This window comes from Rousettus aegyptiacus, unplaced genomic scaffold (assembly GCF_014176215.1).
Source record: "Rousettus aegyptiacus isolate mRouAeg1 unplaced genomic scaffold, mRouAeg1.p scaffold_m13_p_4, whole genome shotgun sequence".
Taxonomy (NCBI): domain Eukaryota; kingdom Metazoa; phylum Chordata; class Mammalia; order Chiroptera; family Pteropodidae; genus Rousettus; species Rousettus aegyptiacus.
Genome location: NW_023416307.1, coordinates 89,895,329 through 89,922,612, shown reverse-complemented (window position 1 = coordinate 89,922,612; position 27,284 = coordinate 89,895,329). Strand labels below are relative to the sequence as shown.

The 27,284-nt window shown below is 37.8% G+C and overlaps 1 protein-coding gene across 2 annotated transcripts; it reads right to left on the bottom strand.

The window, feature by feature from the left end:
• Window positions 1–683: 683 nt before the first annotated feature.
• ANKUB1 (ankyrin repeat and ubiquitin domain containing 1) lies at window positions 684–26,462 on the bottom strand. 2 transcript variants are annotated; one of them, XM_016156444.2, is made up of 6 exons: window positions 25,942–26,462; window positions 24,474–24,589; window positions 15,770–15,904; window positions 6,613–6,727; window positions 3,068–4,006; window positions 684–878 (listed from the first exon to the last, which is right to left on the bottom strand). In XM_016156444.2, exons 3-6 carry the CDS (start codon window positions 15,780–15,782, stop codon window positions 779–781), a joined length of 1,167 nt encoding a protein of 388 aa, XP_016011930.1. In that variant the 5' UTR covers window positions 15,783–15,904; window positions 24,474–24,589; window positions 25,942–26,462; the 3' UTR covers window positions 684–778. The 2 variants fall into 2 exon arrangements, with proteins under 2 accessions (XP_016011930.1, XP_016011929.1); XM_016156443.2 differs by having other exon boundaries at window positions 15,688–15,904; window positions 24,474–24,617; window positions 25,942–26,209.
• Window positions 26,463–27,284: the final 822 nt, after the last annotated feature.

The window sequence follows — 27,284 nt, the reverse complement described above, 5'->3', positions numbered from 1 at the left end:
AAAGTATTAAATTGAGCAACATAATCAAGGCACAGAAATAAACAATTATGTGATTCTTTTGATTGGGAAGTTTTATCCATGGAGATAGAAATCAGAATAGCGGCTGCCTGTCTGTGGGGATTGGGTAGAAGCTTAAAGAAAGTTTTTACAGTAATGGAAGTATTCTACATCTCGATTGGGATATTGGATAAACAGATGCATATATTTGTCAAAGTCATTGAATCTTGTATTTAAAATCTGTGCAACTCACTGTGTAAAAACTTTACTTCAACTTTAAAAAATTAAAAGGAAGCAATTTTTAGCAGATATTAAAAAATGTCTGAGACAAGTTTCTAGCCCTAGATGGTATTTGTAACGCTCCTAGGGACTTTCCCTATATAAAACAAAACCTTTTTTTAAAACTATACATTACATTTATATGGTTTAAGAAACAAAAGGATTCAAACAAACCCAGTGGACAAAGGGAACAGTAAAAATTCTCATTTCTGTCTGTTTCTCACCCTCCCAGTTTCCCTACCCCACAGGAAGCTACTACTCTCAGTTTCTTATGAATTCTTCCCCATACTCTTTATGCAAAAACAAATACCCTAAATTTTTATTCAGGGTGATAGAGTCCAAGATGACATGGTGTTTAAAATTAAATATTCTGTAGAAAGTCCTGTAGCATTAGAACTCTTACCGGAAAAAGCGAACGTTAGAACCGGAGGTTCTGTTTGACCAGGTCTTCACCCAAACAGGGATTGTCATGACTTTTTAAAGCACAGTTTCCAGAGGATTTTCACACACTGTCAGACTTCCTAGTCAAGTTAGAAACGCTCTTTTTGGCTAGGATTCTTGCTATTTCTAACCGCTGAAGCCATCGTTTCTCTTTAAAAGCACTGTAAGAAAACAAGACAATTTATAAGAAGGGCCAATCTTGTCCCATATATAGTTGAAATGATGGAAATTTTTAGGTTGATTTTATAGCTGTGGCTAGTTTATCTTGTCACATAAGGTAGAATGTAAAATAAGAAAGAGAAATCTTTCTAAAACTCGTGAAGCTGTAGAAATGGTATTTTCATAAGGCAGTACATACAAGAAGCTTAGAACCCTTAACTAGAAACAGAAAACCACTCAATGTCATATGGAATTCTCTGGGTTGACACTTTTCCTGTTTGTTCCTCCTAGGCGTCCCTGTACATAACATATTCCCTGACCTATTCTACCTTCTTCTGCTTCTTCTTCCCCACGAACACATTTTTTTTATTGGTAAGATATTAAATATTTTGACGGAGTTTAACTGAAATGCAATGAAACTTAATATTTTATGATAGCTATAAGGATAGCAAAGTCTCTGTGTCTTTATTTGTAAATTTGAATGTGATTACTCCTACTTTGTGGGAATGCAAATGTGATTTACTATAAGAAGTTTTGCTTTTACTTGAATATTGGGGCCTCCCAAGGTTCTATCCTTGGTCCTCCTGTTTTTCTTTTTGCACGCTCATTCTGGGAGGTCCTCATTTGCTAATTACCCATATCCATGACTTCTAAATGCTGACCTTTCATAAAAGTGCATGTCTCTAATTAGCAAAAAAAAAAAAAGCATTTAGTAGTTGGATGTCCCACAGACACTTCCAATTTACATGTCTTTTATCTTTCTCCTAAACCTGTCCTGCTTCAGGATCCTTGCTCTAACAGTAATTTTGCCATCCTCACCATCTCCAAAGATAGAAATAAACTCAGTTCCTCCTTATCTGTCCATCCCTATACCCACTTAGTGATAAATTTTGTAGATTATGTTGCCGGTTTCCTCTTCCCTAACAACTTCTGTTCTGGGCCAGGTCTTTGTTGCCTCTCGTTTTTCTTATAGCAAAGTCTCCTAACTCTATTGTAGTCCTTTCATACCCTCAATATTACCTCCTTCTAGTGACTCTTCCACATAACTGTGGAAGAGTTGTCTTTGAAAAAAAAAACTGATTATGTGACTTGCCTGATAAAAAAGAACTTTTGTGAGCTCCTACCTACTTTCTATCCCATGGAAGGGGAATAAGCGGCAACCTCTTTGAATTCAAAAAATGTGGCGGAGTGAAAGATGTCCCCAGATCTCTCCTCTTGCAACAACAAGCTGAACATCTAAAACTCAACAAAAAACACCCAAACTGCACACCAGCACGTCTGAGAGTGCCTAGCACCAAACTGGGGCATAATAAGTAATTACTGGATGCTTGAAAAATAAGCTCATTTTTAACGTGCATCTGTTGATAAAACTAATCAGTATTTCCTTTCTTATGTCTACAGCCTGATTTTAAGATGGACTATATAATTTTTTCAATTAATAATTTTCTCAATTTCTTCTAGAATTTTAGATGATCTCTTTTTCTACATTCTATTTGCGATACCTCACAAGTTACAAAGATTGATGCTATTACGTAGTTCCTTCATTTGCTGTTAACCTCATTATCCTGAATTATGCCAGCGGTATAACCCGAATTACTCTCACCACTAGGTGGCAACAGCCTAGCTGAAATAAAATAGAACTGAACTGAAGACCAATACAGGAAGGCAACTAAAGTTAATTTAGTCTTGTTTTTTCTTTTCTTCTCATAAATTGAATAAGGGGAAATATATATTTCTACTGTAATAGTGGCACCACGTAATACCTCATGAGTAATAAATAGGACCTTATATCTGATCAGAGTTGTGTTTTCAATCAAATCTGATGACCAATATATAAAATTTTAACCTATGAAATGTATGTGCCTGAAAAGTCCCCCTTCTTTTAATTATAAGTAACAATTTCTTATTAGTTAAAAAACAGTGGGGGGCAAGGGACCTTGCAATTCTTTTTATGGTATCTCTTTTCTTTCTGAAGCTTGAGGAGTAAAGTACTGTACAGATTAAACTGGCCAATAAAATTAGTTTGTTTTGTCTTACACACAAGGCTAAGATGAAATCTTCGAAGCTAGGTGCTGCCCTGGAACAACCTCTATCACACTATATGGCATGGTAGGGCTTCATGGACCATTCTCTGCACCTAGGCTGGCCCTATTAAAGGTTTGCTGTTGTATGTTTAAAGAGAAAGTATTACCTGGCCACAGCCAAACAGTAGATGGCATTTTCCCTTGGAGTTTTCCCATTATGCTCAGAGAAAGATGCGAAGGAGGATCTGAGTAGAAAGTCAGCCCTGGGTGTTGTATAGTAAAAAGATGGGTGTGAATAGCCCACTCTTGAAACTGGAGGAAGGGGGACTTGGGGAAAATACATGTTTTTTACGAGCTTTTCTTTTTTCTTAGCTGTGGCAATAATTTTTTGCCGATTTGGTTGTTGATGTCTTTGTAATTCTGAGAATGTATTTGCATCTACCACTGGAGGAAATTTGAAGATTTGTTCTCTTTTGTCTTGCTGTGAAATTGCCAAAGGATCGACAGGGTTCCTGCTTGTAGTATGTTCCTTGAGAGGTGGTAGCTTTCCAAGAGTGCCTTGTGAGTCCTTGTTCCCAGCCTGATGCCAGTTCTTGGAGGTCATTTTTGGTTTGGTGAAACCATCCACCATCACAATGTCTCCAACTCTTGCCCCAAAGACCCTTGCTCTGCAAAGCTGGCTTTTATAAAGGTAGTGACTCTGAGCTCTGAGAATCCATTGTTTTATTTTAATATAGATCCTCATGGGGACTGAAATTTTCAGAAAAGAAACTGTGGACCACATTTTACTCTGTAAATATAATACACAGTCTTTATGCTTGTGTTTGATCGCAATGGTCAGGGGAGTTTGTCCTGCAGCATTTTTGCATTCCAGGCACAGCACGCTGTAGTTGACAAAGGCCTTCAGAATCAACAGCTGGCCTCCTTCTGCGGCTGCATGAATGGGGCACTTAGAGACATCTGCATGAAGGGTTTCATTGCACCATGCTCGATAGGGGTGAACACCGACTGCCTCATTGGGCCGCACACCCTGCTTCAGGGCCCATTCGGTGAGCTCAATGTAGCCATAAAAGGCGGCAATGTACAGGGCCACCCTTTTCTGATACCTGAATGAATGAAACAAGTAGGAGTGGGGATGTTTAGTAAGTCAGAAAATAGACAAACGTAGTTACACTAAATACCCATGAAACTTTCTAGTTAAAATGTTTGTTTCTTACTTTTACCTAAAACGTTTTCAGAAAAGGCATATAGTAATATATAGATTCAATTGCTCAGGACTCGCTTGGACACATTATCCTACTATGCACATGTACATAATTCAAACTGGTTTCCTTTGAGCAGTTTTCTTTCTTACGAAAATCAAATGCTCAAATAAAAAAAAAATCAAACTTTATATTAATTATACAAGTACTAGAAGAAATTCAGTATATTAACAGAAATTTGAAAGTTGTGTATGTTTGTTTGTTTAATCCTTATTTTCTGGCTTCTCAAAGTCTCCACTGCTGTTGACATATACCACAAGGTTGCCCCCCACCACCAGAACCACTACTGGTCCCATAGCCTCCTAACTGATCTCCCATTTTCACTTATGCTCCTCCAGGCTTTTCCTCACACAGTATTCAATGATCTTTTTATTCTGTATATTGAAGGTTGCCTATCCTCTGTTCCAAATCCTCCAATAGCTTCCCACTGCAATTGAAATTCTAACTCCTCACCTTGGCCTATAAAGCCCCTCATCATCTGCCCCCTCATCCCACTTCCCACCAGTCCCTTTCTATTTCACTGTACTAGAGCCACATTTCCCTTCCTACTATCCTTCTAATACTCCATAAGGCATAAGTTGAATGATACGTGAAGGCTGTTCAGAGAAATAAGAATTAGGGAGACAAACCTAGACAGGGTCCCATCAGGATATACTTGGACAGGTCTACCTGACCCCATTATGGAGAGGGAGGAAAGCTAGCCTGGTGTCATCCAAAATATACTGCATTTAAATTCATTAGCGAAAGTCAGCATATCTGAATTTTATCTGTTTTCTCAATTTGAAGAGAAGAGCCCCTCCTGGATGGACTGACTGGCCTTTGCTTTCATCTTCAGCATTCATGTTATGGGAACTAGAAGTACTCTTCATACTGAGACTAGTTGATCCTGCTTCCTAAATATATCTTTTCACAGTCTGTCTTTTTAGTCCTAAGCCTAATTCATGCTGCCATCATCTCTTGACTATCTCCCCATCTCCCTGCCTGCCTCTATTCCTCACGCTGCGGCTAGAGCCAGCATTCTAAAATGAAGATTTCATCATGGCTTTTCTCTACCTTCAATGTCTTCCCAACACTTAAATGTTGAAATTCAAATTCCTTTACATTCCTATGGAGTCCTGTATGAGGTGGCTCTTATCTTTCAGCCTCTGGCCACCAGCTCCCTCTTACTCTGTGATCTACCATGTAGAACTTCTTTCGCTTCCTTGAATTTATCTCCCCTTCCCCCACCACTCAGATCTTTGTACACGTGATTCCATCTGTTTTGGAACATGGTTTTTCTTCTCTCTACCATTTACCGTAGTACCAACAATTCAGGTCTCGATTTCAGTTCTCTTTTTCAGGATTATCCCCTAAGTTTAGTTAGTTCTCGATACTATAAATTCCCATATCATCTTGCACTATGCCCATGTCATAACACGTTTCACACTGAATGATAATAGCAACAACACCTAGCATTTATATCCTGCTTACCATGTGCCTTATAATTACTAGGTCATTTAATCTCTAAAACAGTTCCGTGAGATAGATACTATTACCATTCTCATTTTGTACATGAAGACGCTGAGGAACAGGATGACTTTATCACTTGCCCAAGTTTATACCTAAACACTGAGGGAGTGGGTTTTTGAACCTTGGCAAATGGGCACTGGAGTTTATACGCCCAATTTGCAATTCTGCTTATTGAGGGTTTTGTTACTTATTTACTGTTTCCCCTACTGAACTGTAAGCTTGCTTAAAGCATGAATGATACCTTGTTTATTTCTATATTCCTAGGATCTTACATAATATATAGCAAATACTCAATAGATAATTGTTAATTGGGTAGAGGAATAAAAAGATTTTTTCATTGTGATCATTTATATCCTCTGAGCTCTTAGATTTCATATAAATTTTAAGTCAAATGGAAATGGTTAAGCACATGAGCACTAGAATTAAATTACCAGGAGCCTATCTTCCTCCACTGCTCCAGCCACACATATTCTACTTCATGTACAGCAAAAGTATAAACCTTGTACTAAATTGCAGTTTGAAAAATCACTTCGGAGCTTAGGAAAAGGCAATGTTTTCAGCCAATCAATTGGCAAATAGTGAGGTTGTTTTTTTTTTTTTTAAAGAATAATTGCATGTGAGAATGTCAAGATAATTATTCTGATAGCATTAAAAAAGAGCTGTTAAAAGTCTGAAATCCAAACCAAACTGAAGTCACCATTTAAATATTGTTTCCTAAAGAATGTTTACCCCAATTACAATCCATCTCCAAAGGTCATCAGCCCTACAGGCATCCCTGCTGTCTTATTCCAGCAAATATCTCAGTAATGATGTCTGGTTGAGATGTGCTAAATGAAACTTAGCATGGAGCAGCACACTAGCTGTGGAACACAGACTCAAGGTCCTATGAAAGTTCAGTAAAAATTACATAAATTAATTTAGCATTTGCTTTATCTCCATACTTAAGTACTGGTCCTTCATTTGATAAATAGCGCTGGACTTTTAGTTTTTGTCCAAGGAGACAACCCATCAGAAATTCCTTCCATCCATCCCAGACGTCCAAGCGAAGTGTTGTGCCTGTGGATCAAGAGAGGCAGTTTATAGTCTAGGCTATCCTGTGGTTTGACAATCCATAGAACTTTTAAAGATAGCTTTCCCCAAACAGAGGCATGAACTAGATGCAAAATGAAAGATAGCCTCAGAATAAGTGGACAGGGATGCTGTTTTCAGCTTAGGCCTGTGCTGTCTTGGAAAAGCCACTTAGCTTTTGTGTACTTACATTTTCTCATTTGCACAGTGATTACATGTAATGCAGAAATATTTTTTTTGCAGCTATGTTAAAACAGTCCTGTGGATATTGATTCCATGACGATATCTACATCACTATGTAAACTAAAGCTGTCATGTTGAAAGAGGAAACTAAAGAAACTGTGGCATGATAATGAGCTTGCTTCTTGGGCCCCTAGCTTGTGAGTGGGCTGTGGATGGAATATAATGATCCTTTTGTACTATCCTTCACAAAATAGGGGCCATTATGTGTTGTGAGCGTGTATTGCTGTTGGAGGATTTATCACTTGCTCCTCAAAAGTTTACTCTCTCTTGATCCCTATGACATCACATTCCCTTTGTTCTTCAGGCAGGTATTTTCCAGGAATTTTTCCTCAGCCTTCTGATCTGCTCACTTTGCATTCCTCAGGATCAAACCCAATCTGGCTCATCTTGACTTTCTCACTTTTCTCCAGCCTGTGTCACTTACTCTGTCCAGGGTACTCTGACCTTTCACTTGTCCTTGAGACATACCAAGTCCACTTCCATCTCAGGACCTAAAGACATAATTTCTTTTGCTTCAAAGGATCTGTATCCAGATTTTTACATGGGAGTGTCTTATTCAGCTTTCAAATCAAGCATCATGTCCTCTTGAAGGATTTTCTTGGCCACCATAGCCAAAGCAATCTCTGCCACCACTGTCTCCTCCCCGCCAATACTCTTTAGCCCATGACTTCAATTTCTTCATAGTCCCTATCATCAGTACTTGAAATCATTTTACTTGTGTAGAGATTTTTTTCCAGGCTCTTTTAGCCTAGCACTTATTAAGTGCTCACTAAACACTTGTCTGACTAACAGGCAATCTCAGTAATGCTAATGGCCTCATTTACCACCCATCTACCACTCACTCCCGAGTCCAAATCTCTAGCCCATGCCTTTGCTTCAGCTCCAGATTCCTCCTGCTGGTTACTTTGCCATCCAAAGGATTACACTACCTTCACGTCATTCTAAAAGACAACTCATCATCTTTCATCCCCAACATGCTTTTTCTCCTGCCTTTCGTGTCTCAGTTTGTGGCACTACTATTTTCTTTGCTACTTAAACTAGAGATTTTGGAGTTGTTCTTTCTCCCTTCCTTTTTCTTATACCCTACATCTGTACAGCTGCTGAGACTTGCTACATTTATCTCGGAAATGTTTAAGAACTGCTTCCTTGCCTCCATCTCAACCAGCTCCACCCTATTTTAGGTCAAGATAATCTCTTACCTGAATCTACTTTGAGAAGCTCCCGACAACTTTTTCTCTCTTTATCGAGGTCTCTGCTCAAATGTCATCTCCTTTTCTGGCTAACTATCTAAAATAGCTTCCCCCCACCTTACCGCATCAATCTCTATCCTCTTATCCTGCTTTCTTTAACTTCATAGTTCTTATTTCTATTTAAAATTTAATATTTTTCTGTTAACTTGATGGTGCTTGCCTTCTACCGCTGAAATACAAACTTCAAGAGGGTAAGAACCTCACTACTCTTGCTCATAGCTCTATGCCTACTTGCTCAGTGGTGCCTCGCTCTTGGTGAATATTCAGATAATGCTTGTTAAATGAACTTCTGTCCCACTCCCCAAATCCATTCTGGACATCTGCTGTCCTCCACACGCTTAGCAGGCCAGCAGGCTGGCCAGCATTTCTGTGTGCACACCAGGCTGTTTCTGACCTTGGGGCTTCTTTTGCTTCCCCTTCTGTCTGAATTCGTATGACTCCTTCCCCAACCCCTACTACCAACAGTTTATGATACAAGACTGGTATCATCTTCTTCAGGAAGTCCTCCTTGACTGCACCATCCACTTGCTTTTCCAGATAGGTTAAAGGACTGCTCAACTGGTTGCCATAATATACTTTGAAACTCTTTATCATTTATTTCTGCTTTGGAATTGCCATTTCGCAAACACTAATAGCGAACTCTTTGAGCCCAAGCATCAAATCTCATACAGTTTGTGGCTCAGTTTTAGTTATGCTGTTGCATTGCAAGGACACCTTCTAGAAAATGGATTTATTATACTTGAAACAATGACCGGAAATGGTGTACATTAGGAATCAAGGCCACAGAAACTCTGTTGTGCCCTCTATGTTTCTTTGTGTGTCTTCTCTCTTTTTCTACCAACAAGCTGCTCAACTTACAGTTTCTGTCCTGTGACAGTTTTGGCATGCATGCAATATCGGTTTATCATGACCCAACCTTACTTCATGACACCTTTCATTTTCTGCCCCTTCCAATAATAAATTTTGTCTCTCTACATTTCCCAATTTGAATTTATAAGAATAATAATGAATAATAATATATTGAATATGAATAGCTAATATTCATTGAATGCTTATTATATGCTCTGCCTTGTTCTAAGTATTTTACATGAATAAGCTAATTTAAGATTCACAACAAACCTAAGTGATAAGTTGTATTATATCTCCATTTGACAGCTAAGGAAACTAAGGCATTATGAGATTAAGTAACTTGCCCAGGTTTTACATACCCAGTAAGTAGCAGAACGAGGAGTTGGACATGGGCAATCTGGTTCTTATGCCCATATTCTTGTCCTCTATGTCATACTTGTCTCCAAACAAATCTAATTGGCTCAGCTGTGATAGCTGATGTCACTGGACAGCCTATAGATAGGCCTTCTTTGAATCAACATTATAGCCTTGTCAGTAGGAGCTGGAATGTGTGCATGACTTAAGTTATCCATATATATCTTCAGGCTCAGACACATAGTAAGTTCATAATAAATACTTGCAGATAAGAAGGAAAGGAGGGAGGAAGGTAGAGAGGGATGCTGGCCTCATTAGCATTTTGGAGGCATACAAAGCTTCTAAATGTGCATATTTTTGTTGGCTAGGATAGCATAACACCCATAATCTTAGGGTCACAGAATACTGAAGACAAAAAGACTAGCTCATTCAGTGGCCCCTTTTTATAGACCAGGAAGCTAAAGCACAAAGATATGGGTAAGTTGCCTAGAGGTACACAGTAAACTGGGAGTAGAATTTGGCCTGGGATGTATGTCTTTAGGACTCTATAATGCCTAGAAAGCTTCCTCCTTTCAGTTGCTTTCTTTTTTTTTTCCTTTCTGTCTCCTTCTCTTTTCCTTCTTGCCTCTACTCCACAGGTAGACACACACCCAAGTATATGTTCTCTCTGCTGAGTCTTTGCTTTCTGGTTGTTCTATGTTATAAGTGTAATCCTGACCCTCTGTTACTTTTTACTTTGGTTTTATATTTCTTGACCTTGGCCTCACTTTCCTTTGTGTGTTGATTACTATTTGCCGAGCTTGTTTACTCACAGAGCCTGGTCATCCCCTCAGCTTGCCTCCACTGTCACAAATTTGGCTCTGCTAGGAGAGCTCACTCTTTTTGCTGGAGAATTATAGAATTGTTCTGTAGAGACCATGTAGATATCTGCATGTATCTGTAGAAATGTCATGAGAAACACTTTCCAAAATATGGATCATCCTCACATAATAGATTTAGTTTCTCTAAAGCTTCTTGCTGTACTTAAACTTTCTTATAAAATGTTTGATTCTTATGGGTAGCACTGGAAACTAAACACTTTTTCAAGTGCATTTATTTTATCTCCTGACTTAAATAATTTGCTATGTTTTTAGTTTACTATGAAAATCACAGATGAACTTGAAAAGCTTTAGCCTGGCATTATATACTCCAGCCTCCTTGGTCCTGCACAGCTGAGATCATACAGCCTTCCATTTAAAGAACCAGACCAGTCCCAGAGCCAGGGAACAATCTTATTTTCACTACGAAGAGATGTGTTAAGATTCTAGGCCAGCAGCTCAGAGGTTTGGTGGAAGTCAGTGTTCCTGTTCATCCTGCTCAGATGTTGTCCTCATTCTAGTAATTTGCCTTAGTTCTCCTGATGACGCCCTCACCTTGTGCCCCAGAGCATTAGTCCCAGTATCTTAGCTTACCCTTTGGGTTTTAGCACAGAGGTCCCATCTCTGTTTTTTGAGCCTAGAACTGAAGTGCTTACTCGGAACCCCAGTCTCTGGGGTTAGAGTTCTATAACATGTTGTCAGCCTTCAATGTCAACAATCAGCTTGTCTAGGTTCCCATCTCTTATGTCATTCATTCATTTATTTATTTACTACCTTGATGCTATGCTATGGTTCACCCATCAAGTCCCTGTCAAATCTCCTGAGGCTCACCTTCTGCCTATTCTTGATTTTACCAGTTGCCACTTGCAGACTGACCTGCTTATTCAAGGACTCCCACTACCAGGAGTTATTTGATGCTAAACTCCCTCTGCTAGATATCTACAGGTGGGGTCTTTCTGGTCTTTCCTTCCTTCCCTAAGTGGTTGCCTCACCTTAGCATCTCAGCTCTCCCTAGCTCAATCTGTCTACTGCTAATGAGCCCTGATTCTAAAAACAGAGAAAGCTATATGATTTAAATTCTCATCAATAGTAGGACACCTCTATTAAGCCCTGTATTTTATTCTGCTTTAATTCTCTATCTGGGAATTAAATGTTATGGGTGTTAAAACTATCTGTTTCATTTCCTTGCAATAAGGCAGCCCTAATTTCTCAAAGAATAAAGGTAATAATGGATGATTTTTTTCTCTCATTGCTCAACTTTTGTTTATCCAGAGAATTTCTAAGTAAGTTAACCAGCACCATTTATTAGCTAATCCTTTCATCCTAATCAATTTGTAATGCCTCCTTGTCACACATTAAATTCCTTCATAAGCTTAGGAATTCTGTTGTGAAATAGACATTTACTTGAAAAATGCTATGTTCTGGAAAATACAGCTAAAATCTATGCCTGAAGTGAAAGTAAAACTACTGAGACTTAAGTTTCAGGGCCTCTCACTACATAAGCTTTCTAAATTCATTGTTCTTAATTTTGGATTATTTTTTAAGAGGATCCCCAAAATTGTGTATATTTACAAAACCTGAACCCACCCACTCTATCTACCATTCCCACTAAAGCCATGCAGGAAAGCAGGTGTGAGCAATAGTGCCCATTCTAGGGAATAGTGTCCAGCCTCTCCCCATGTAGCCCTTATATCCCAAGTTTCTGGAATCCTTGTTTCTATACTCTGGGGTCTGCCTATCGGACCTGAACTCTTTCTTCCTAAATGTGGAAACCATTTCCCTGGTTTGGGCTTCTGCTAAGGGAAAACAAAATGAAACACTGATCAGAACTTAAAGAGTACCAATAATAATAGGTTTCAATAAAGGCTTGCTCAGTTGGCAGTATAAATTGTTGGAAACAACCTAATCTTGAGTGTGTGATTACCGTTTATTAGCAGTATGACCTTGAGCAGGTCTCTTCTCTGAGCCTGTAAAAGGAATTAAAATGGCACAGTAGGTCTCCAAGAGGCCTAAGGGAGCCTGATAGAGGAACCCTGGAGCCGGCCCAGATTTCAAGGTCTGAGCTGACAGGGACTTGCTCCTGGAACAGTCTTTTGGATATGGTATATTCAGGCTGGCCACGAATACATGCCATGAGACATTTACATTGAAAAGTACCAATGGTATCATCCTGTAAAGGAAAGGCATTCACTCATTCATTCATTTGTTTAGGCACACCTACTTCCAGAAAGGATTAATGTCAGTTTATAAACATATATAAAATGTAGACAGAATAACAAGCAGACAAGCACACAGATAAGAAAATGTAAGAGCCAAGATAGAGACTTAGGAGCTAGAAATGGGCTAAAATGAACACCTATCTCATAAGTTGTTATAAGAAAAGAGGTGTGTGTGTTTTTGTGTGTGTGTGTACCTATATGATGTGCTACTAAACCTCAAGTCACAAAATCACAAATTTTAAGGGATGTGTAAGTTTGATAAATTCTTGATAAGTTAATCATTAAATATTCTACCACCAAAAAAAAATCATTACTTCCTTATTATCTTCTTAATCCCTACAAAATTCTTGTCTCCATCCACTTTATTGAAACTACTCTCTCCGAGTTCACCAATATAACCAATAAGCCAAATCAAAAGTTTTTTCTCAGACATTGTTTTTGGCCTTTTACCAGCATCCTAGAAGTCTCTTCTTTATCATCTGCAACAATGCAAAGTCCCAGTTCACCTCCTGACTCTGACAGTTTTCTGGGTATCGTTTTCTGACTCCTCTTCAATCTACTTGCCCTAACTTCAGGGTGTCTTTAGTCCTTGGCCCTTGACATGTCCCTCTCTATTTACTGTCTAAGGAAACCACATCTTACAGGGTCATTGTCCACCTCCATAGGCAGGACACCTATAACAATATCTGCTATTCCATCCATCACTCTAGCCCTAACTCCATATCTGCTGTGGAGGAGAATTAGATGACCTCAGTTGTACTTAACAGCTTGGCCACTATCTAGCTCAGTAACTTGCAGGAAAAAAAGATACTATGAGTTTCCTTATATCGAAAGTTTAGGACCCAAAGCATAAGTTCCTTTTCCTAATTTTCACCAGTGCTGTCCTAGTGACAGAGACTTGGTGCTTCCCTCTTCTTTAATGTGATCCAGGATGACATTCTTTCCTTTCCTCCTGAGTTTCTCATATCTGTCTCATCCATTGTTAGTGGAATTAGTTAAGACTGGGATTATCGAAAGTGCTAGTTAGCATATCACCCTGCTTCCAGTCTCTCTTCACTCTTTTCTCTATTTCATGCTGCTTGTTAGTAGACTAAACTTCTGCTAAAGCACTCCTGTTTCAGAATGGACATGAGTCTGGTTGCGAGCACATTAAGCCTGTGTTCTGTTGCCTCACTCCTAATTCCCTTCTCAGTCTGACTTCAGCTGTGTTTTCCATTGTTCTCAGCAAGGCTTCTCCACTCTGCTTTCTGTTCTCCCTGAATTAAGCCCATGTTCATGAACCTGTGGCTTGTGCTTTCCTCCTGGCCCAGAAGCAGACATTTCTTCCCTCCCCCCTCTCAAATGATCCTGCACCTTTGTGTGCTCAAGCCCCTCATTCTCCAGAATGCCTTTGCTTGAGCCTTTTGGCCTACACTGAGCTGTCTCATTAGATTATAACTGAGTATATGTGTGCATGCCTTGTTTCTAACAATTTATTGTAAATGTCCAGAATGCAGAGGCAGTTTTGTATATTTCCATATGAGGTAGTAGTATGTGTGATGACTAATTGAGCTATTTAAATCTTTGATTTTTCAATCTGAAATTGACTGCTTCTCCAAAATCTTCTGATTTTCCACTGCCTTTGGAAAAAGTCAAGGTTCAACTCCAGAAAGCACCAGGGATAATTTATTGACTAGAAAGGGGGAGAACCTGGAAGAGAGGCTGATCAAGGACTCCTTTACCCTCTAGCTTAAAAAGGTGGGCTACTTAAGGAATATTAGGGGTGCTTTATGCAAAGGTATGAAGCAGGCCAAAGACTTCCTCCTTTCCCTATGAGACTCCTTTTTCCTTGCCTCTCTTCCCATGCCTCATGTCCTCATGGTGGCCAAAGCAGTTTACCTTGGTCATGCTTGAGCCTCTAACTTTATATCTGAAAACCCTTATTCATAGAGGATTATTTTAAGATGCTGATGTAGTTCTTGACACACCCTAAGCAAACCATTTAAGCATTTAGAAGCTTTTTGCTTTCTTTAAATCCGTAAAAATTTGGGAGTTGGGCCAAATGTTACATCGTGATCTGAGCAGCATAGGCTGAAAGAACAGTCACCCTAATCTTCTCATTTATCTTTTGGTATTTCGTCAAATAACTAGATCATAAGTTGCTTAGGGACAAATGCCACTGTGTGCTTTACTCACTTAAGCCCATGCCATGTTCTGGGCAGGGTTGATCCCCCAGCAAGCTCACCGAGTAGGTGTGTGCTTTACAATGAGGTACTCTGAGGACAAATCCTAAAATGTTGCTTCCTCTGATCAAAAACAGGGGTGAAAATCGATGTCAAAATTTTGAGAGCTTCAATAACACTAAAGAATAAGCAAATGTAATAGTCAAGAGAAGTAACAATATATGCAAATTTAGCAATTATAAAGGACAAAGCTGCTGAACTGAAGAGTGTCTACAAAGCTCTATTATAAGCTGGAAGAACTCAAATACCATTGTGACAAATGTTAAGCACACCCTTAACTAAAGATGTGCTAATTGTCAGCGAAAACTCATTTACCTCAAGCAAGAATCTCTGTAAGTTTTGAGCCATTTCCAATAGGATAAAAACAACCCTGACAGACCTTTGAGTTTGTCTCAATGGTGTATGGCTATAGCAGACGTGATCTGCAAGAACAATATTTAAAGAGAGGTTGTAATTTGTCCTTGAAGGACAAATGCCAGCTCAGTGAGGCAGCTGTTCAGTCGGCATAGTATTGGCTTTACCCTATTTGAAAAATTGGTTAGTATAACTGAAAATATTTAAAAATGAAATTACATAAAGCAAGTTTCAGAACAGTATGTATATTTGCTACCACATGTTAAAAAGAGGAAAAATAATATGTTCTTGAATTTGCTTTTATGTATACTTAATATATTTGAAAGAGAAAACTGTAAATTGGTCTGAGTCTTGCTCTTTCATCCTGAGAATATTAAGTACTCTTGCATTGAGTAAAGAGAACAAGACAGGGCAGGGCTATGAGACCTTTCTTATGTCTTGGTCTACAGAACCAGACACCAGAGAGTAGTGTTGATAATTTACATCCACACTCTGCTTATAGAAGTTTTAGTTTAGAAACAACTCCTCCATCTGTTGCAAGTCTGGTGTCAAAGAACCCTAGTGCTGAGTAGTAGCTGATATCAAGTGTAGGGGAAGTACCTATGTCAGTCTGGTAGTCCCTGAGGGTATTGCAGTCGTACATCTCCAGTCCCCTTGGGGTCCGGAGACAGAAGACACTCACAGGAAAACCACATCTCAGAGTTATCAGTGTTCTCAGCTGAGACACTTTTTTACCAAGAAGGGAAGTGCTCTCCATTATTGGCATCATCTCTTGGGTCACTGCGTTGAATACATAAAGAGTAGGCTTATCTTCTTCCTATGGAGAAAGACAGGGAGGGAGCTCAGAAATAAGCACCATCTGGAGGTTGGCACAGGGACAGACAGTACAGAGGGTAGCTCTGAGTGCTTCTAGTTTCCACACGTGGGTGCTAAGGATGAAAGCAAAGGCTAGTTAAGTCTCTTGACTTCCGGTATGAGTCTTGCCCTTCTGTCTGAAGATATTGGGTTCTTTTTAGAGTAAAACAAAGGAGTCTTGGCAGGGCTTTGGGATCCTTCTTACTTCTTAGTCTATAGACCCAAATACACAAAAGTGTTGATAATTTATATCCACCTTTCTAACAACAACAAAAGTGAAACTGGCTTTACTTCCTTTTTAGCAGATTCAAGTCAATCATGATTTTCTTTTGTGCTCTTTTGTTGGCTTGGCACATGTGGGTGCACAGAGCTGCCACTGAGTGCCCCGCAACTTCATAACTCTGGCTCTCCTCTTCAAGAAAAGCCTTGAGCAAAACTGAGGAGCTGGCATCTAGCCTACAGGTTTCTCAAGGGGGCTCCATCCAGTCGCTGCACACTTGTACCTCTCTTGTTCCCCTCCCACTTTCTCCCATTAAAATTCGTCTGATTTCTCCAGGGGCCCCTCCCTGCTTCAGGCTTATAATGCATAAATTCCTCACCTTCCAGATAACACATTGCCATAATATAATCAACATGCAAATCTCTTTGAAAGAGCCTATAAGGAATAATGCTATTGATGGCAGTTTAGGCTGCGGTGTTTTGATTTAAGATCTATTTTAGTGACTCAAATCATTGAGAGCATGTTCTGGCTCTCTTCCACTGAGCATAAGCCATCCAGCAAGCCGAGTTGTTCCCTGAGTCTAAAGTGCTTGGAACAATCTTTCTCAATAGCTTCTCATAAATCCACTCAATAAAAGTTGAAAGGACATAGGATTCACCCTTTTCCTTTTACCATGCTCATGCTTTACTATGGCTCCGTTAGGCAAGTACGTGCCCAACCTAATTCATGCGATATTTATGGGCAGGAATAAATTCCTATGAAAACTGAATTAAAAGGTAGTAAAAAAGAAAAATCATTTTTATATATAATTTTATATAATTATATTTATATAATAGCTGTTCCTTATTTCTTTTATCATTACCCCTATTTCTCTTTAACCCTTGGTTTGAATACAAATTTATGTTTAGAATTAAATGGGTAATGTACAAACAAAATGTTAAAGGCTCAAATTTACTCTTAACAGCTAACTAGCTACTATATAATGTTAGAGAAATAAGTTTCTCAAAATACAAATAAACATCTATATATATTTAAAAATAAGCAACGATAAAGTAGTTATACATATAGCTGCGAAACAAGTAATGTAAGGGAGGATTGTAAAATATCTGAAAATTTTTAGATGAAAATCAAAAGTGCAAGGAAGAAAATATTAATTGTTAATGAAGCCATGTTCATAAGTCTCAAGAAAATTAACAACTACACAGATTGTTTATTTATTTATTTTTAGCACCCAGGAACTTTTCACGTCTATTCAATTCATAATGGGTTTGGAACATAGTCCTCATTGAACTATTTTAACTCAATGTATCCACCATTTTATAAACCTCGTTTTTGTGGAAAACCCCAATTTAAGGTGTAATGAGGCTCACCAGCTGGAGATACTTCCTGGCTTTGGTTTTGTGAAGAAGGAGCAGGTAGATATGGTTAATGGCATCTGCTAGCTCACCTTATCTACATAAGAAAGGCATCTCTCTGTATGACACCCTCCCCAAGTATTCTGAATGAGAGAGCACTAGCGGTTATATCCAAGGAAGACAGATGCTGTTAAATAAACAATATATACACATATATTTGCTGGACATACATAAAATTATGTTTTCTCTTTTACAAGACACCATGGTAGGTGGTATATGCAAAGTGTCTTACTTTTCAATAAAAACAAATATGTAGATTAATTTCATGGGAATAATTCCACTTTTGTCTTTAAAAAACAAATGCAATTCACTGTAAATACATACATGCACATTAACAATAAAACAGAAATAGCTAAAGAAACAGAAAGAAAACAGAAGTTAATACAAGTTTTGAATATTGCTATCTTTTTTTCACAAGTTCTGCTTTTTTCTCCCCCCCAACTTTCTTGAAATATAATAGACAATTAATTGCTCATATTTATATTGTACAATTCAGCAAATTTTTTCAACTATTGTTGGCATACAATAATTTATTATTTTCAGTTATACAGCATAATGAGACCAATATAACTCATGAAGTGTCCACCCCACTAAATCTAATACCCCTCTTCCCACTTACATATTTTTTTACAACGTTGTTGACTATTTTCCTTATGCTATACTTTATACCTCCATGATAGTTAGTATCTATCCATTTGTACTTCTTAATCCCTTTACCTTTTTTCACTGTCCCCCAAACCCCTCCCTGTCAGGTAGCCCTCAAAATATTCTCTGTATCTTTTTTTGTTTCCATTTTTGTTGTTTATTTTGTTCTTTAGATTTCATATGTACATGAAATCATGAGATATTTGTCTTCCTCTGTCTGACTTCATTCAGCACAAAACCCTCTAGGTCCATCAAGGCAATATCTTTTCCATCCTCTTCCTTTTAGTCTGTGTGTATCTTTTCATCTGAAGTGAGGTTCTTCTAGGCAGCATATGTAGGGATCTTGTTTTCTTAATCATTCAGCCATTCTATCTTCTGGTTGGAACACTTCTTTTCCATTTGAGGTACTTATTGATAAGAATGTAGTTATTACTATTCTTTATTCATGTTTTGATACATGTTTTTTCTTCTTAAAGAAGTCCCTCCAAAATTTCCTGGCTTGGTGATAATAAATTCCTTTAGCTTATTTATGTCTAAATGATAGCTTTGCTGGATAAAATATTCTTGGTTGTAGATTCTGGGTTTTCATAATTTTGAATGTTTTGTGCCAAGCCCTTCTGTCCTACAAAGTTTCTTTTGGGAAATCAGCTACTAGTCTTATGGGTGTTCCCTTGTAGGTAACAAATTGTTTTTCTCTTGCAGCTTTTATTTGTATTTAACCTTCGGCATTTCAATTGTGACGTGCCTTGGCGTGGACCTCTTTGGGTTCATTTCTTGGGGTGGGGCTCTTTGAGTTTCCTGGGGTTGTATGTCTATTTCCGTCACCAGATTAGGGAAGTTTTCCATCATTATTTCTTCAAAGAGGTTTTCAACTTCTTGTTCTTCTCTTCTCCTTCAGGTACCCCTATGACACAAATGTTATTACCCTTAATTTTGCCGAGAGGTTCCTTAAATTATTATTATATTCTTGGTTACTTTTTCCTTGCCATTCTGATTGGTTATCCTTGTCTTCTCCATCCTTTATATCGGTAGTTCAAGTCTCTTCTTCATCCACCCTATTGACTCTTTCTAATATACTCTTCATCTCAGATAATGTGTTCTTCATTTCTAACTGGTTCCCTTTTATAATTTTCATTTCCATTTTTATGTTTTGTATCTTTGTTAAAGTTCTCACTGAGTTCATCTACATGTCTCTTAATTTCATTGAGCATCTTTATAACCAGTGTTTTGAACTCTGTATCTATTAGATTTCTTCACTCTATTTTTCCTTAATGTCTATTATATTCTTTCATATGGTTTCTGCTTCTTTGTCTTCCCATTTTGGCTAGTTTTCTGTGTATGTTTCTGTGTACTAATCAAAGCTCCTATGTCCCCTGATCTTATTAATTTGGTATCCAGCAGCACAGTCCTGAGAAGGGTTCAGCTGCAGGCCAAGTTTAGCCCCAGCCTGTGCTCCTCTGGAACCACCTGTTAAGATTCGGCAAGCAATCCACAATTATGTTTATAGTTGCCTCAAGAAGCCATGCCAAAAACCAAGGCCAGTGTGAGTCTTGGCACTGCTCAGCAGATGACACAGGACTTGCTGGAGAACACAACTAGATGTGGTTTGGGTAGGGCCATGAGTTGGAGCAGAGCTTCAGGGAATCCTCTGAGCAGAGCAACCTCCATTATCCAGTTTGATGATGTCTCAGCTATAGCAGTGCTCCCTCCACACACTGCAAGTGGGAGAGGACTCAACAGAGGAACAATGGATACTGAGGGCACTTATGCTCAGAAGAAAACCTCACCTCCAGCTCTCTTTCAACAACTCAGTATTCCCTTGTAAGTCTCTGGTGCACCCTTTCCCCCCTTGCCCCTTTATCCCCTCCTGCCATCCAGCAGCCGACTAGGTGCTGGTGTCAGAGCGAGCAGGCCTGTCACTGCAAAAGTCCGGTCACGGACACGGCCCCTTTATGAGGAACGTCCCACAGCTCTGGCCGCAGATGCCGTAGCCTCTTCTCCACTGAGCTGCTGGGGACCAGCCAGCTTCATGTCTTGGCCCCTTCCTACTTCCAACCATTTCGGGGTGATTGTTTATTTCTCTCCCTCATTGTAGGGCTTCTTTTGATCTAGATCCAGGAGACTCTACTTCCTGTTTGCTCCGTGTTTCTGTCACAGCTCTGATGTGGTTGCAAGAGGAGATGAACGAAGCTTCTATCATATACACCATTTTACACAAGTTCTGCTTTTTTATATTTTGATTTCTGAAAGTTGTAGCACCAATAAGCAGAAACTTGCCCCAACCTTCCAGAATAGACTGAAAGAGGAAATGTTTGTTTTTGTCGAACCGAATGAATTCAAGTTGAGATGTCTTCATAAACATCTAAACTTCATAAACTTGTCCCTTTGCTTGATAGTCATCCCAGAGAGGTTATGCTTGGAGTCTAGAACACCTTTCTTCACCAAATTCTTTACATACTATCCTCTGTGTCTTATCTTAGAAAAGATAGCCATTAGAAACATGCTTTCATTCATTTTTATTATTCATTTTTATGAAGCATGTTTACATGTTTTTGTGTATAAAACTATATTTAAAATCTACATTCATGTATGTGTCTCCTGGATTTCAGTGTTTATACATTAATAGTGCCTTTCAAAAGCTAAGATGTAGAGTATTTTGAATCATTTTTAAACCTATTAGTTCAAACTGTATTGTTCAAACTTCTACAACTTGTCCGATAAACATCTACTCAATGGCACCACAATCCAATCTCTTACCATGAAACAACATTCCAAGGGTACCAAAAAGGATTAACCAAGTTTTAACCCAGCCATGGTTTGGTGGCAGTATAACAATAGAAGGCAGGGAAACCAGAAGAGTGTTAGGGACACTGAGCCCACCTCACGCTTTGGAAGGCACAACCTGCTAGATAGTTGCTTCTCAGTCCATTTTGCAGTAGGGCCTGGGCTTGTGACTATGCTGCTCCCAATAGGCCTACCCGTCTACCCCCACTTAGAACTGGGAGCCAGTACGACAGAGAAGCAGCAGAGGGGGACTCCACACTGTGCTGGCAGGTCTGAAGTATTTCTATCCTGGCAGCAAGGCTGGCAGCAGTGTCCAATGCCTGCTTCAAAGGCTCAAGGATGGCTGCACCGGTGGTCTTTCTGGACTAGTTCTGGGCATGATTTAGAAATTGTTTCTGGCTGCATAATCTCTGAGTCAGATTTTCCAGTCTTTCTATGAAATATGTGAACTACCTCATAGACTTTCAATATATTTATTTTATGCTTAAATTGTCTAAGGTTCATTTCTGCTGCTTGTGGCTAAAAATCCTGATGCTGGCTAGAGAAAAGGGCAAGGCTACAGGAGCACCTTGCCATGAGAGTAAAGAGGGAGGAGAGATGCCATAGTAAGGTAGAGAATCCAAACCCTGAAATGCATCTTAACTTAATCGCTGCTTCAGGTAGCAATCACATATCTTCTTGTTAGTTTTCATACTTTGCCTCTCAAGGCCTTTATCAACTCATTTATTCAACACCAATTTATGAAGAGCCTACCATGTTCCAGGTACTGCTCTAGGTACTGGGTTACGACAGTGAAGAAGATCAAGCTACAATGTCCACCGTAACACCGGTTAGAGTGAAGGAGGCAAATTCAACAGCACCTCCATATGCTGAACAGTCAGTCACCTTAGCCTTGGCAATGCCTTCCCACTCGCTTTTCCAAACGTGTCTACATTACTGTGAAAGAAGAAGATGTAATATGCAGGGAAACTGGAAAATGTATTGACTATTTAAAAAATGTATTTAAGAGTAGATCACCTCTTAATTTATCTGTCTGTCCCAGACAAATTAAGCAAAACCTCATAATCCACACAAAAAATAAACACAATAAAGCAAATACTTTAATTATTTTATATCTACTTGTACCTTTTTAAAAAGAAAAATTGCTTACTTGCCAAGTTTTTAAACCTTATAAAAGTATTTGGTTCACATCTTGATATTTCTAAGTTGTACCAAAATAAATTAAGAGACTCCAGCTTTTCTAGATTCTCAGTAGGTAGAACTAATTGTGTGAAGTAATATAGGAAAGGTACTATATAATTTGTATATGTTTAATTATGCAATAAAGCAATAACATGACTTAGAATACAACCTTTGTTTACATAAGACAGATCAAACAGCAGAGAGCAGGTATGACTGCATTCCTTATGGCATGGATATTTTCATGAAGCGTTTTTGTTGTTCTAAGCCTGTTTCGGACTGTTATACATACATAGAAAATTATGTGAATTTTTGGACTAGGCCCATTTTATCATCTAATCTAAATAGGAGCTAAGTTAGGGTAGAAACCAGTATTTATGACTTTTGCAAGTAATTCTCTTCCTTCAGATTAAAGATAATATTTTCTTTCTCAAACCCAGTGATAAGAAATTCTCTAAACATGATTCTACTGGAGAAGGTCAGTAAGATTTCCCTGGAACTTGAGAATTTTTAATTAAACCCTATGTTGTGGCCAGTCTTGTGACACTTGGTTATACCTTTACTCTCTTTAACAAACCCTTTTAACGTCTACACTCAATTTTTTTCATTAACAGTTTAAACTCTTGAGAAGTTTAGAGTTCGATGCAAAGAAGGCTTGCATCACTGTGATAGATGATGCTTTATTGTCAGAATGAAATATTTTTATAAGTAAAACTATGAACACAGTTTGCCTCAAGGGTGGGAAACTGGGAGCCAGAGGTAAGAGGGAGACTTTTTACTGTATATCCTTTTGTATCTTTTGAAGTGAGCACCGTGTGAATGCCCTACCTAGTCAAAAATTAATAAAATTTTAAATAAGAAAAATAAAGACAATGCTTAATTGAATAATGGTATCCTATTCACATTCTTGACACAATTTATCTATATTTCTGAATACCTATGTTTCAATCAAATTCATCCAGCCAGTTCAAATATTAGTAATCAACTTGTATCACTATCTCCAACTAAGCATACAATAAAAATGTCTTAAATATCATTATGGGCATTGAAAAACTCTAGGAAATTTAGAAGGTTAACCTATATAGTACCAAAACCATAGTATATAAATATATTTAAAGATGTAAAATAAAAAGACATTTAGGAAATGATATGGAATTTAATCTGCTTTAAAAAGTATTATATTACAATTTTCTGAATGTCAGAGGAAGAAAAGAAGAAATCAAAGTTATTTTTATTTCCCTTTTTGATAATTAAAAATTCTTTAATAGTATTAAAATGATAAATGAATAAATGCTGAAAAATATTAGACACATATACAAATATGGTCTTTTGTTTACATAAACAGGATGATATAATGCTTATTTTTCTGTGAGTTGTCTTTAATACATAATAATAAATATTTTAGAATATTCCTTTTAAATATAGAATTCCAACTTAGTCAACTAGTAAAGCATTAAAACAAAGAGAGTAGGCTTTGGCTACCATAAATTTTTTAAAATGTTAAATATGAGAAAATTAGTGCCTCATTTGGCAGGGAATATGTACTTTACTAAGTTCCTTGAGGCTCATGTTTTATGGGGTAAAGAACTAATACTGAATAATATTTCTGCCCTAGGGAGCAAATCAAATTCTTTAGGCCACCTGTCTCATCAAGAAATTGTCAAATATTAAAAATCCTCCACTCAGAAAATCTTCAGGGATGTAATTTTTCATATATGACAGTTTTAGGGTTTTATAAAGTTCTTAAAGCCCGTCCATGGTCCCCAAATTAAGCACCACGGATTTAAGGACCTTATAAATGGAAAAGGCTATCTCTGTTGTATATACACCTAATTTATAAATGGCTACTCTGGCTGGATTTGGATGTAGAATCTGTCCCTTCATGCTTATTGTTACTGAGACTTTCTTCCCTTTCCTCACTGCACTGCCCCTAATCCATTGTGGACTCATGGAAGTGACCTAATATTTTCCACTTATATCGATATTCAAGATCCTCCCCTTGGCCTTGTTCCAATATTGGTTTGTGGGTTGCTCTGTGATGACTGTTTGGTGCAGGCAATAAATTAGATAGGAAGGGAGAGAAGGGGGAACTCTAAGCAGTCTCTATACCTTATTGTCCCTTACAGCACAAATTGTACATAACACCAGTTATATAAGTGGAAGACACAAGGAGAAGGCAAGAAGAGTATACCTCTTCCTAAGTAATGAAATTACATTCATTGAATTAGCCATAACTCTATTCAAAATGAAATAGACATCTTGAACAAATGTTACACTGATCATCATACCTTAACAAAGCATTTGAGAGTTGAACAAAAGGATATTCCAACATCAGCAAGATTCCAGCTGTCCTCTAGGGCTGCTCCAGCATATATCAGCTCCAGATACCGCCTCCCTTGTTCATCTTCAGAGAGAGGAATATGGAAATAATCCTTAAAAATCAATGGCATATTATGAAATCAATGCATATTTACATTACTAGACTAACATGTAATTTCTTCTTGTTTACGTTTTCCCACTGAGCATTATAAAATTGTTTGAGATGGAAGGAAGACGTTTTAGACAGGGGTTCTTAACTTGGAGTCTTTAGAGCTTCCCAAAGTTTATGGATAGAATTTAGATGAGATAAAACTATAATTTTTATTAATTCCAAATAAAGTTGAGATTTTCTTTCAGTTATGGATGTAGGCAACAAACTAAAGTATCAGTGGCTGGCTGTACCTGTGACTTCGTCACTGATAGGAATCACTGATATTTTCATATCACATTATAGTTGCTGCAGTTATCTCAAAATATTATACTGATCACTACTTTGAAATTACAGTAGTCATCAGGTACACTGCTAGAACTTGTTAATGTTTTAATAAAGAAGCCCACATATCACTATATCATAAATGTATTTTTTTAATCTTTGAAAATTATATTTCAGTATAACTGGTTTCCTTTTCTTTGTATGTATTTATTGTATGCATTTACAGGAGAAGGAGTCTGTAGGGTTCACCCTATTACCAAAGGAATCCATGCCACATAAAGGTTAAGAGCCACTGTGATAGAACATCTAGGTTTCAGTGATCCCAGGAATCTACCAAATATCAGGATTCAGTAGATGCTCCTTATGATTATTTCCAAGTCAAATACCATTTGATGGTCAAAACCTAAATATTTGTCCTAATTTCCCATTTTAGAGTAACTACTTATATAAAGTTTATGAGATAAAGTTATTACACCCAAATTATTCTTATTCTGAATTTGTGATCCTGGGTAAGATGCAGTCTCTCTGAGCTTCATTTTCCCTGGATGCACAATGAGGATGTAGTCCAGAAGTTCTCCAAAATCCTCTCTACCTCCAAAATACTTTGGTTATTTATAGTTGCTTGCTCATCAAACAAGCCATCTATCTAATAACTGGCACAATCCATTTATATAGCCTAGAGTTAGTTTTTCTTTTGATGAAAAATTGCAATAATACTATATGGCCCATGCAAAACCCACAAATTTCATAAAGAGAAGTTTAACATTTTTTTTTTCCTAAAGAAATTACTGATTCAGGTTGCTTTCCTGTTGAAAACTTCCATAGTCACTATCTTCTTATCAAACTATAGTATAAGCAAACAATGATATTTTGAAATAATTTTAGTTCCCCCATTTGCTGAAAATGTATCCCAAAAATATAATCTCTACCCCATATACAGTTTAAACTTCTCTGCATAGTTAAAATTAGTATACATTTTAGAGGCTTAGAGACAAAATACATACCTTTATCATCAGCTTGACAGCCTCTACGGTTTCATCTGTTGAAACTTCAAACGGTTCAAAAGAGCCCTCAAAGGCTATGAAAATCCTCATTTTCTCAGAAAAAAAACCTCCACTTTTTTTCAAATATCCTGTTGGATAGCTGGAAAAATTTCCATTCACAATTAAGGATAAAAACTATGAGCAGAGTTAGCTGTTACTGTCTAGCCTCAAAAGTAAGTTAAGAGAATGTGAAGAGACAGGTTCACAGTATCACGGTATTGGGGAATACATATAGCAACTACATTAGAGGAAATGTTTCTCTGTTCATGGCAGTAGTCAAGCTACATTGTTCCTATATTACAGAAACCAGAAAACTTGACAGTAATTGGGGCAAGCGTGAACAAGAGTCCAGCATGTAACATAAAAACACCACACATAAAATACACTTTTGTGATGTGATAACCATCTACTGACTCTTGAATCCATATTCACTTAGTATAGCTAATTGAAGGACCCTTCAGAATAGATATTTGATTGGGATGTCCAGCCATAGAGTGAAGCAAAACATAGTTGCTTTTATTGAATGTGATAATCCTGAAAGGTCTCTGCAAATAACTACACTGAAGCATTCTGGTTTCCATAACAACTGTGTGTACTGTTACCCATTGGTATTTCTAATCCTTTCACTGGGTAAAGAATAATAACCACTTGCACCAGGGAGATGAATGTGTAGGCAACTGACTCTGCGGCTTTCCCTTCCCATCTCTGCATAATGGAATTTGCCCAATAGCAACACGGTATAGTTGGCAGTTCTTTTGGTCTTTGCCTTTATGTTATTTAGAACAATTTCCCATTGTTATCTCCTTCGACTTCCTGAAACTTGTTGGTGGAAAATATTTCATACCCCACCGGTAAATGACAAAGATATTAAGCGTCATTACTCGAATTTATTAAGTAAGCATTTTACTTAGAACTTAATTCTAAGATTCTCCTCTGAAATCCCAGTATGATATACCTAGTTTAATGGTAGTATGTCTAATTATTTTTTTCATATATGTAAATATTCTTTCTGAAATTCCTCTTGATCTAGGATAGAATCCTCATCTTGCATTTCTTTTTATTTTAAATGACACTCAGCACAATGAGTCACATGATAGGAGCATAGTAAATGTTAACCTGTTGATTGATTCTGTTCTGATTCCCAACCTGAGTTCCAACTACAAGAAATCTGAAAAAGTGGGAAACATAAAAAAGGCAAAGGATTTCATTGCAGAGCTAACTCTTTTTGTCTCATATTTTTCAAGTATTACAACATAATTATATCTTCTTATGCTGTCAACATTTTAATAGGAAGTATTTCAACA

Excerpts from the sequence above, each read along its gene's own strand:
- ANKUB1 (XM_016156443.2), bottom strand. The coding sequence starts at position 26,031 with ATGAGGATTTTCATAGCCTTTGAGGGCTCTTTTGAACCGTTTGAAGTT. Across the intron at positions 24,618-25,941 it reads CTGTCAAGCTGATGATAAAG|GATTATTTCCATATTCCTCT; the intron begins GTATGTATTTTG and ends TTGATTTTTAAG. Across the intron at positions 15,905-24,473 it reads CTCTCAAATGCTTTGTTAAG|GAAGAAGATAAGCCTACTCT; the intron begins GTATGATGATCA and ends CTTTCTCCATAG.